Source organism: Pteropus vampyrus, unplaced genomic scaffold (assembly GCF_000151845.1).
Source record: "Pteropus vampyrus isolate Shadow unplaced genomic scaffold, Pvam_2.0 Scaffold19, whole genome shotgun sequence".
NCBI lineage: Eukaryota > Metazoa > Chordata > Mammalia > Chiroptera > Pteropodidae > Pteropus > Pteropus vampyrus.
In genome coordinates, this window is record NW_011888800.1 from 13,505,000 (window position 1) to 13,516,128 (window position 11,129).

Genomic DNA, 11,129 nt, shown 5'->3' on the forward strand with positions numbered 1-11,129 from the left:
GAAAGACTTTGCAGAAATTTAAATGTAAACCTTCCACACTTTAGCAAATAAGGCAGGGCTCTTTTGTCTCCCAGACTAGAGTTAATTAAGAAAATGGAAGTTTTTGAAATGGGAGAAAAACAGTTTGTTTCTATGGAGATAATAGTCTTAGCATCATTTTTCCTTTGTACATTTTACTGACTCCAAAACATTAGAACTAGAATAAATAGCAGGGCAATGTCAGGTTTTGAAACTATTGCCATAGAGACATCTATTCCAGAATTTCCCAAAGTGGGTTCCATATGGCACCTGTTCTACAGCATATTATGCATGTTGCTTGGGTGGGACAGGGTTCTATGCCAAATGAGTTTGGGAAATAATACCAAATTTCATTGACTCTAAGACACTACTTAATGTAAGAGATGTCATTATCAATGCCAAGATTAGACCAAATAGAGAATCTGATAAAAAAAAAGCTAAGGCTGAAAGGTTAGTAAGAGAGTAAAGGAAAAACAAATCTTCATGCAGAAAGAGACTGCAAGAAAACAGGATTTCAACCTTAGAACTAGCTATAGGGAAAGACAAAAATAAATTTCTCCTGTATAGGTGAACCACAAAATGGTATTCAACAGATATGCAACCTAAATTCAAAAACAAAACAAAACAAAACAATAACCTGGAACAGAGCAAGAGATCTCTGGTAGGCAGTGTCCCCAGCGAACTGGCAGAAGCCAAGCGGTCTCTGGAAAAAAGTGACTTCAGGAGTAATGCCATCTAGATGGCAACATTGGTCATTCCCAACATTAGTTCTCCTCACAAGAAGCCCAACTAGCAACTATCCACAGACAAGACACCATTATGAAAATCCCGAACTGGGGGGATGAAGCTGAAGCACTCCACTGGACCACAGAGAAGGAGGAGGACCACATCAGAAGGAAAGAGGAGCAGCTACACTCTGACTGTGTCTTCCCTCCTCCAGGCAGCAAGAGGGTCCATCTGGGCCTGTGGTTTATCCAGTGGGAAAAAAAGAGAGCCCAAAGTGGACATCTAGCTCTCCCAGCACCACACGACATTTCCTGGGAGGCCCAACTGGTCTTGCTTGACGTGAATCTGGGGGAATCTGCAGAGGCTCAACCACTGAGCATCAGATAGAGACCTAGAAGAGGCAGGGCTTACAGCAACAGTCACTCAGATCCTGGTGGATCTCCTTCCTATGGCAGTAGCGCTGGAGCAGAAATCCCACCCAGGAGCTCTGCCCTTCCGCAATTAAATCAAACGCTTAAGGAACTTAACACATCGACAAGTGATGTGTCTTACAGATGGTTTTAACCATCAGATGCTCATGTCTTTGGAGCAATTATTGTTCTCTCCTGCTGTTCTCTTTTTAAACGTGAACACTGGCAAGAGAATTAAAAAATCTAGTTGCTTAACATCTGACTCTGACCAGTTTATCAGATCCTGAAAGCAGAGCAGAAAATCACCTAAATGTAGAGGTTAGAAGTCATTGAACATTAGTTTCAACTTCACAGTTTTAATAAAGACAACTTTGGCAGTAAACCTGCCTATCCAGTCTCAGCGTGTCTTACATACAAATCATTAACAACTCTTCTGTGTCCAAAGAGTTCTAAGTGAGGGTTAAGGTATCCCTTCATAGTTTTGTGATTTTCCAAAAGCCCTAACTAAACCATTGCAATATGAAAACTGGATCTTTCAGAAACACCGCTTAGCAAATAGACTTGCTTCATTCTTAGGTGGAAGGAAAGTCGCTAGCCTAGGAAGGCACGGGCAACACTCCCACACTTGTCTTTGTTAGACAAAGGTAGAATTATGAGCTGATAAATATCCCTATGCACTGCCTTCTCAAAGTAGAGCTTAAAAAAGTTTTATTTCTGAGAAGCTAAAATCAAGACTTTGCCTTATTTTAACTATCTAGAGATTACCAAAAATATCAACAAAAATATTAACAGTCTGTTGTTAGTTCTGGGAATGTTATCCTTAAAAGAGAAAACTAGGAAAGTGGATAAATGTGCCTCACTTTAAGAAATTTCAACTTCTCAGAAAAAAGAAAAGATAGACAAAACCTGTATTCAGGATTTGCTAATCGCCCTTGGTACTTTTAAGATAACATCAAATGCCAATATTTAATTCATACTCAATTTTTCTGGAATAAAATAATTGAAAAAAATATAGCTTCATGCATATGATTGAAACCAGTGATTAAACCTAAAAGGGAGGAAGGACAATTGAAGAAATCTCTAATGAGTTATGGCTGCCATTTCATTTTCAAGGACAATCTTTTTCTTTTGTTGTTTAAATTAATAATATCATTTTTTTTAAATTCATAAGTATATTTAAATGCTATGGATCTTACATTTCACAGTTGACACTCAGGGTCAAAGTTTCCTGATATCTAAGAGATAGAGTTAAGTAATATCCTTTAAAATGAATGTAAATGGATGTACAAATAGAATCCTAATTTATAAATTTCCTAAGTTTTCTTCCCTACAACCAACATAATCAATATATCAATTTTTATCCAAAGAACTACTGTCAAAATATTTTTGATGTAAGAGTATCCATTACTTCTCCCTGATTTAAAAATTTTACATTTGATATGTTGGGTGAGTAACCATCTTCCCAATAGAGATACCTCAATATTTCTTGTTAGTGTTTCTCAGACTTCTGAATTAAATCTCTACATCAAGCTTATCTGTCATCATACAAAAACAGTTCAATAAAGACTTAGAAATGCACAGGAAAGAAAACTCATTGGTTACTATGTAAATAGGAAAACAAAAAAAATACTTCCGCTAAATATATATTCTTCTTGGGTTCAGAGCTCAAGTCAACTATCAATTACATAATTGCCATACTGCCACTTGTATTAGGCATATAAAAATGATATTTATTACTAAAGAACCATGAAGAACAGGTGTTTACAATCCAGGGATCTTATAAAAGAAAGAAAAGTGCTTTGTTACCAACCTGGGCTGAGAAACCACAGAAGAAACCAAACCAGAAATGCACAAGTGTGAATGCAAAATTCTTATAGAAGAAATAGCATAAGAATTTGCACATTCGGAAATAGGACCACCTTCCATGAACAAGGAGAAGCCTTTGCAGGTATCTAAACTGTGCAAATGAATAGTCGCTGGCTAAGACCGCCTGCAGTCCTTCCTGGCCACTGATGCCAACGCCAATGTGAGCACCTACAAAGGAAAAGAGGAACACTTTTATTCCCCAAACAAATACACAACCTCTTAGGGGAACTTATCATTCCTCTTTATGTTATTCTTCATTTACAGAAAACTTACAGCTATAGCATTAATGATTTTCATATATATTATCTCATGAAACATTCATGATAGGTATTTATCCTAGTTTTACAAAAGAGGACATTGGCTTGGAAAAGTTCAACAATTTGCACAAGGTTTTAGAACTCGTAAGCGGCAAAGCTAGTGCTAAACCCAAGAGTTGAACTATGGGACCAGTGTTAATTCCTCTACACCAATGTCCTTTTCTAGCTTAAAAATACACAAATGATTTAATTACAGGCAAAGAGGTTTTTTATTTTTGTTTTTGTTTTATGAATACTAATAATAAGTGGATGTATTGGACCCAGAGTATTCATTTAGAACTACTGGGAAAATGAAGTTGTAATGCAGCCTCCATTACATATTGCCCAGTGCTGAGCCTGAGGACTCCAGGTATGCAGCATGCCCCATTGAGCAAATGTTCTCTTACTTTTGATCATGCCGACATCATTAGCTCCATCACCTATGGCCAAAGTGACAGCATTTCTGTGCTTCTTCACCAGCTCTACTACTTGGGCTTTCTGAAGCGGTGTAACTCGGCAGCACACCACAGTCTTACACATGCAGGCAAGTTCTAGGAGGTCGTTCTTGACATCACTTTCTAGGGCATGAGCCTATGTTATTAAAAAAAAAAAAAATCCAGAATAGAACAAGAAACAATAAATAAGAGACATTATTTCAGAAGTTGATTTCTTGTTTCTCAACTGATTTCTTTTCTAAATAGTTTAATTCACTTCAACAAGTCATTGTTGATTCAGAGTCATACAAGCAACAATGACCAACTAAAGAAATAAGCATTGAATGCCTACTAAGTGTCAAGGAATTCTAGAATAAAAACAAAAGACACAGTCCCCTTGTATGTCCTCCTTGACACATTATCATGCTGCACTGGAGAGATACAGTTAAATGCTGAAGAAGTTTCAGAATCTCCAGAAATAAGGAAAAGCGAAAGACAAAACCTATCTACCACCTCACCAAGTTTAGAATGACATACAAAATGATGCGGATTTGTTTGTTCTACATGATGGAATTTTTGTTTCCTTTGCATTGTTGTTTTGTGTATTTAGTGCTCGTTGTGGTTGTTAATGCACAGGCGAATGAAAAAGCATATAATCCAGAGACGAGCCCTTGAAGAACGTAGTGATCAAAACCAAGAGAAGCCCGCACAAAAGGGTGGTGCACAAAAAAAAGGTGGTGTCCTCAACAGGGTTCCCCAACCTTTTCCATCCTTGCTTCTCTCAAAATACACAACAGCCTTTCAATAGGCCAAGAAATAACTGAGAAAGCGTAATCCTTTGTAATTAACTGTCGTTTCTTTTTCTAGAAAACATCTTATTGTACATTATTTAATAAACACAATCAGAGGACACAAGAATCCAGCTGAATTTTGAGTCATTAGTATCTTTGAATGAATCTTTAGCAAGTTCTTTGACAAGTTCTTTCTTGCCTTTGTGCCTTTGCACTGCTGCCTCCTATCACTTCCTCCAGAAGTCTTCCCTGACTTTCTCACAAGGAACTAAATGCATCTGCCTCTATGCTCTCAAATCACTGTGTTCGTTTCTCTTCATAGTATTTGTCATACCACTGTGAGATTAGCTCTTCTACCGATGGCAATCCCTAAAACAAAGTCCATGTTTTATTCACATCCTTATTCTTAGGCTCTAGAACTGTGACCAAGGCATACTTAGTAAATGTTAATGGTGTTAATAGAAGAATGGGTGAATAAGTATAAAAACATGACTCTGAGGTAGAAAATTCTCATGTAAAGGCCTATAATTCCTAGGAGAAATGGGAGCTAACACTCTCAGACATAAATGCCCTTTCTGGGGAAAGGGGTTGGTGGGAAGCATATAACTGGATGTCTTGCCCAGAATGGCCCCCTTTTCTCTCTTTTCTTTTTTCTTTAATATTAATAAGTGAAAAAACTAGACTCAAACTCTAAGAAAGACCCAATTACGTTCTGCAAAGCATCAAGCTTTCAGCAAACTGGAATCATAATTTTTTTTTAAAGCTTTTGACGATATTATCAGAAACATGGTCAGTTCTCCTTAAATGAAAAATGACATTTCATGGTTTCACAAGCTTCAGGCATTAAAGCTGAAGGGGTTCTTGACGAGCATCTATCTCAGCTCTTTATTTCAGCAGATGTAAAGACAGAGAGAGGATGGTATATGTGATCACCCATGTGATCACCCGAATACTCTAACCCACCACACATTGGCTTCCTTGAGCCTGGGGGAAAGTCAAAGAGCAGGTCATTAGGGACCCTTTCCACAGGCTGGTCCCTGGGCAATTCAGCTTGGAGGCCATGAGCTCCACGTCTCAGCTGACAGGTTTATAATTTTCAGTTGCTATTCATTTGTTCAAGGGAGAAGTTTGTGTCATCTGGACAAACTTTCAACTGAGCTTGGCCTGCAGCTGAGCTCTGTAACTTTCCATGGTGTGGAAGGCAACACATCATTACGTCTGGAATCCAGCTGGATAATTCTCTAAGCACTAAGAGCTAAGACAGCTGATCACAAGGGGGAAAATACAGTATACTCATATCCAACTTCTTTTGTCCTCTAAGAAAATACATTTATTTTCTAAACTCCGAAAGTGAAAATGGTCATCAAAGTTTAAGAAAAGTGTGAGATTAGCTCTTTTTGCATATAAATGATAATTTCACTGGAGTGCAATCAGAGCTTTTGTTTTCTAAATTAGAAACTCAGAAGTGTGTTTTGATATTTTTTCAAGATTTGGAACCTGAACTACATTAAAAGTACAATCCAAGTTTATTCTATTACGACAAGAACCAGATTTCCTAATCAAAGCAAATTGTTTGGCATTTTGTAAAATGCTGCTATTTAGCAAAACCACCAGAGGTATCTTAATGGCAATAATTTGGTGTGGTAATTATATGAATGTCGGATTGTGCTCTGCAAATCACAAACATTAGCATGAACGATAATTGCAATACATTCATCCAGGTGCATTATTTTAATTAAATAACAGTGAACTGTGACAGTTTCCCTTAGAAAAGCACTTAAACTGGTCTAAAGTCATTTAGACAAGACTGATATTCTGTGAATTCAGTATTTTTTTGGATCCTCGCCTTCATTGTGGTGCTTCAAGCAATAATGTTTGAAATATATATTAGAAGTTTCCTTTCCCCTTGCAAACAGGAAATCACTGTGTCTGCCTTGTTTCCAGTAGTGTCACTTGTTTGGAAAACACAAAAGATCTCATTATGATAGCACAAAAGAAACGATTATTGAGGTGAAGAAAAAAAAAGAACAAAAGCCTTAAGTGAACTCACCAAACTGTGGCCATTTATGATTAATGCGTAATCTCCTGTTACAGTTTCTTCTACAACTGAGTCCAGCTCCAGCTGCTGCTTTTTTTCAAAAACTGCATGGCCATTGGAAAAGCTTCTGTTTTGTCCAAACAAATTTTCCTTTGCTTTCCTTAAAGGAAAGGGAGGAAAGCTAATTATAACAAAGTATACACAGCATACCTTTTCAATCTAACAAGAGACTGGCCTAGAGGTAAATTCATTTTGTCACTATTCAGACAGACTGTGGCATAAGATTCAGTTTCGGTAAGAAAGCTAGATAATTCTTTGTGATAAGGATACCATAGCGAATTTCCAAATTCCAGAAAGGAGGGTAAACATAATAAAAACAGAATCCTCTTGAATGCTTTAAATTACTTAAAAGCTAAATCACCATCTTGATCTGGGCTTGAACTAGGGGCTCTTGATAAATTTGGTACATAAGGTTGTGTGAGCCTCAAGGGCTTAAGAACCACTGATATGGCACATAATGTTGTTAAATAAGGAAAGGAACAGACTAAAGACAAATGACAAAATCTTCTAGGCATTCCGAGGCATCTATATAGTAAATAAATTCATCAATTTGTAGAACAATGTAATATGATCCATCTTAAAGCAGACTTCTAAGAAGGACATGTTTTATAAATTTGACAATAAAAGCAAATGATGGCATTTATTGAATTGGTATAGTCAATATAATATAATGAAATATTTTAAGTGAAAATTGTACTCATCAGCTCAAACAACAGAATAAGTCTTCTGGGAAAGAAACTACTGACATTGAAACGTGGAAGTTCCTTCCAAATGGAAACTCCCTTCAATGCCTTAGATCTCATCAGCATAAAATAATCCTGCCCACAGCTCACCCATCTCTGCTGTTTAAGAAGAATGTATGGTGACTCAAAATCCTTAGAAGTGGCATTTTATGTTTTTCTTCAAAATGGAAAGATGATGCTTTCAAGGGAAGGGAAATTTCCTCTCGGAAGACCCTTGGATGACAGGCTTTGAAGTCACATAGGACAAGCTGACATGACTACAAAACTTTCAACCACAACCAGGGAGCTACACAGCATGCTGCCTGAACATGAGTGTCAAAGCCTGCCACCAACATTTTAGGCCACAACTTGCATAATCAAAATGAGTGCCCATGAGAAAATAGGGATTAAGAAGCCAGAAAACGGATGTTTTTGCTTAGAGCAAAAAAGGCTCATCCTACGTAGAAAAAGTTTAGTAAAATGGTTTTATGCTATGGCTCCTCTGAAAGAAGAGAGTGTTCACTGAACAAAAACAACCATTTTTGTCCTCAAGTTTCTAACTATTTGAAAACGTAACACTAATTGTTTACATACGTGCTAAGTTTTAAAAACAAAAACAAAAACAAAACAAAAGTTCCTTATCTTCTGGCTCAACATCTCCTTCTGCTGTCCAGGAGCAAAATCACAGCCTATATGTACAAACTCAAGCAACCCAGAGGTTGCATATCCCTGGCTCCAAGGACGATATTATGCATTTAGCAATCGGTTTGTAGAATCGAAGAAAAAGATTTATAAAGTCAGTGTGCTACGTGTGAAATTTAAGGAGTTATGGTAGGAAGGGGGAGAGAGCAGACATGAAAAATCATTGTTTTAAGTGGGAGGACCAGACTTTTGCATCAGATGTCAGGGAAGCCTCCTCACAGTCGTGAAAATTTACAGTCCCATATAATGAAGAAAGCAAGAGAGACGATTTCCTCAGAAATGAACATTTCTCTGACAGTGTTGTAGAACTCATAAATTGGGTCCTAAGAAAGCACCAAAGGGCAAACATCTCCTGAGGTTTCCTTTTTCATAAAGTTCTCACTCGCTGTTTAAATGACTCAATCTCTGTTTTCCCTCCAGAGAATGAAAACATTCCAAAGAAGGGTGAAGTTCATGAAAGTATTGGCTAAAATTTTATTTACTTGGGATTTCCACCCCTCCCCCCCCCACCACCAAACTATCTTCCTAACATTTCACATGAACCTTTTCCATGCAGACAAGGGACAGTTGTCCTAGCTCTGCTTAAATTCCCACTGCACTATCTCCACACCGGTCAATCCTCCTCACCAGGTTGGGCTTGTGCGTTTTCAGACCTTTGCCATGCTCTATAACTGTCATTTCTTTTTTCTTCCTGGAACTCAGCTCTTCCAATACCAGCTGGTTCTCACAAAAACAATTTATTAGGGGGGCAAAAGCTACACATAACTCCCTTCAATGAATTTGAGCTATACATTTACATTTTTGCAGGCATAACACACAATGTTTAACCACAGAATACAAGTAACACATGCTAAAACAAAAGACTCCCTGTTTTTTTCCAAGCTTTGTAATGAAGGGCAGTCTATTACAAGGTTGGCATGCAGAAATGCATTAATAGTTGAAGCAACCATGGCATTCACAGCTGCATGCCACCACAAACACAGCGAAGCACAATTAGGTCCATATTAGCTTGTATGCAATCTATAAAGAAAAGAGACAATAAGGAAAGGAGTCCTTTTGTCAATTCTCTTAAGGCACTCTATATTCAAACATTAAAAGGACCTTAGGAAACGAATTGAAATCATGACATCATGTTTAAAAGGAGACAATCTTAACTTTGATATAAAAAGATTGAGCTTGGCACCCAGAGACCTGGGCTCAGGCCTGAGGTCTGCCTCTGACACCTCATGTGCCCACAGTTGCATTATCTAACCTCTAGCCACTTGATTAGTCAGTTACAGATCTAAGCTGGAACCCAGGTCTTCAAATTCCTTGTTCTTGATCTACCACACAAGTTTACCCATAGAGTCAGCTATAGGCCGCCTCTATGTTGGTACAAAGACACAGTGCCAGAGAAGCAGTTAAGGAACAGCACTACCCTGGCAACAGTAGAAGAAGGGAGAAAATACATGAAATTTTTATTTCAAGCCCTCGTTCCATCCCTTACTACCTGTGTGACCTGTAAGACATTAAACCCCTGAACTGGTTTAGAAACTGGTTTTTTTATTAGAAACTGTGGGATAGTACCAGCCAATAGACTGGTTGATACCATCTATGAAATATTGGGCAGCTGTCAGTGTGTACTAGAAGAACTCCAAGATTACTTAGTGCTCTAAAGTTTTACCATTTGTGATAGAAACTTAACTTACTAAAACATTTTGCCTGGGTGACTAGAAGTTAGGAATTAGGAACAGGATGCATTTTGTTTATAGACAACGTGATGTTCCCCTTCACTAAAGGCCCCGCCATTCCCTAATATCTTACATATGGTTCAGATCACACAACTCATGGTCCCTTCCTGGCCCTGAAGCCATTTGCATTTGTAAACCCTGCTCATTCAAACAAATAACTTTCCACCCAAGAGGTGTTCAAAAAAATACAATGCAAATTCTGTTGATTAAGGAGAAAATAGCAATTCCCAGGTATATCCCTGGGATCCTTCTCAGAAGCAGTGGGGTCACTTTATGGTTTAATTAGTTACAAGACAAATTTTTCTAACAATGAAATATGTGATCAACAAAACAAAAATAAAACATAGAATGAGTGTGCCTGTCAGCCCAAGCAAAATTACTTTCTCAGTCTGTTTTCTTTTGGGCTGAAGACATATGTATTGGTAAAATGTAATGTATGCAATAATCTTCTGAGAAACCAGAGCAGAGTTTAATTGTAGATTTCTGAGCATATGCCCTCAATGCTAGAGCAGCTATGGCAGCAAAATTAATCCAGGATTCAAAGTGTCTAAAATGGTGTCATGACACTAAATTTCAAACAAGTCGTATGCATGATAGACATGAAAATTACATATCCTTGTTTGCGAAATAATCTAAACACATTTGACAGGTTTAAATATAAACATTTAGGTCATTTCCTCCCAATATCTACTATCATTTATTCTGTTCTTTTGATATAGTTTTGTTTATTTGTTTTTGTATAAACTCCCATTGAACTCAAAAGCAGAACAGAAGAAAACTGAATGGTGTACATTTATAATTTCAATACTTCATCCCCAAAACTATGAACTTTAATATAAGTAACCAAGATTAAAGTTATAGAAAGCACTGCCAGTGAAACCTTTTCGTGGATGCTCTTTTCTCCCCAATCCTAATATTAAGCAAATATATACTATAAATGTATCGATTTCTCTTTTATAAAATTTTCTACCATGCATATAGCCTCTCTTAGACTCAAAGAATGAGATGATCTCCAAGTCTGGGTTGAAATAAAGCAAGATGGCCTCAAGTGTCCTGAAATAATCAGTCTAGTTGGAAATTACTTGTTTGTTTTTCCCTCCAAATATTATTTTCTCATTAAAAAAATAGAGATAATTTTTTGGCTTTTTTCCTAATTGAAAAAGTATTACATGAATACTATTACAACATCAAATAATACAAAGAGCCATAAAAAAAGAAGGCAAATATGATTCACAATTCTATCACCCAGAGAAAACAACTGTATATGTCCTCCAGAGAATGACGGGTACCTAGGTAGATAGATATGGATATAGATATATAGTGTTTTATATATATA

The 11,129-nt window shown here is 37.2% G+C and overlaps 1 protein-coding gene across 1 annotated transcript in view; it reads right to left on the bottom strand.

Annotated features, from left to right (window-relative positions):
- The window catches only part of ATP8B4 (ATPase phospholipid transporting 8B4 (putative)), a 203,625-nt gene that overhangs the window by 28,025 nt on the left and 164,471 nt on the right, over nucleotides 1–11,129 (bottom strand). The window contains exons 21-23 of the mRNA XM_011355090.2: nucleotides 6,592–6,739; nucleotides 3,724–3,907; nucleotides 2,965–3,188 (exon numbers count right to left, since the gene is read on the bottom strand). Coding sequence (XP_011353392.1) covers nucleotides 2,965–3,188; nucleotides 3,724–3,907; nucleotides 6,592–6,739 — 556 coding nt within the window. The remainder of the gene's footprint in view (nucleotides 1–2,964; nucleotides 3,189–3,723; nucleotides 3,908–6,591; nucleotides 6,740–11,129) is intronic.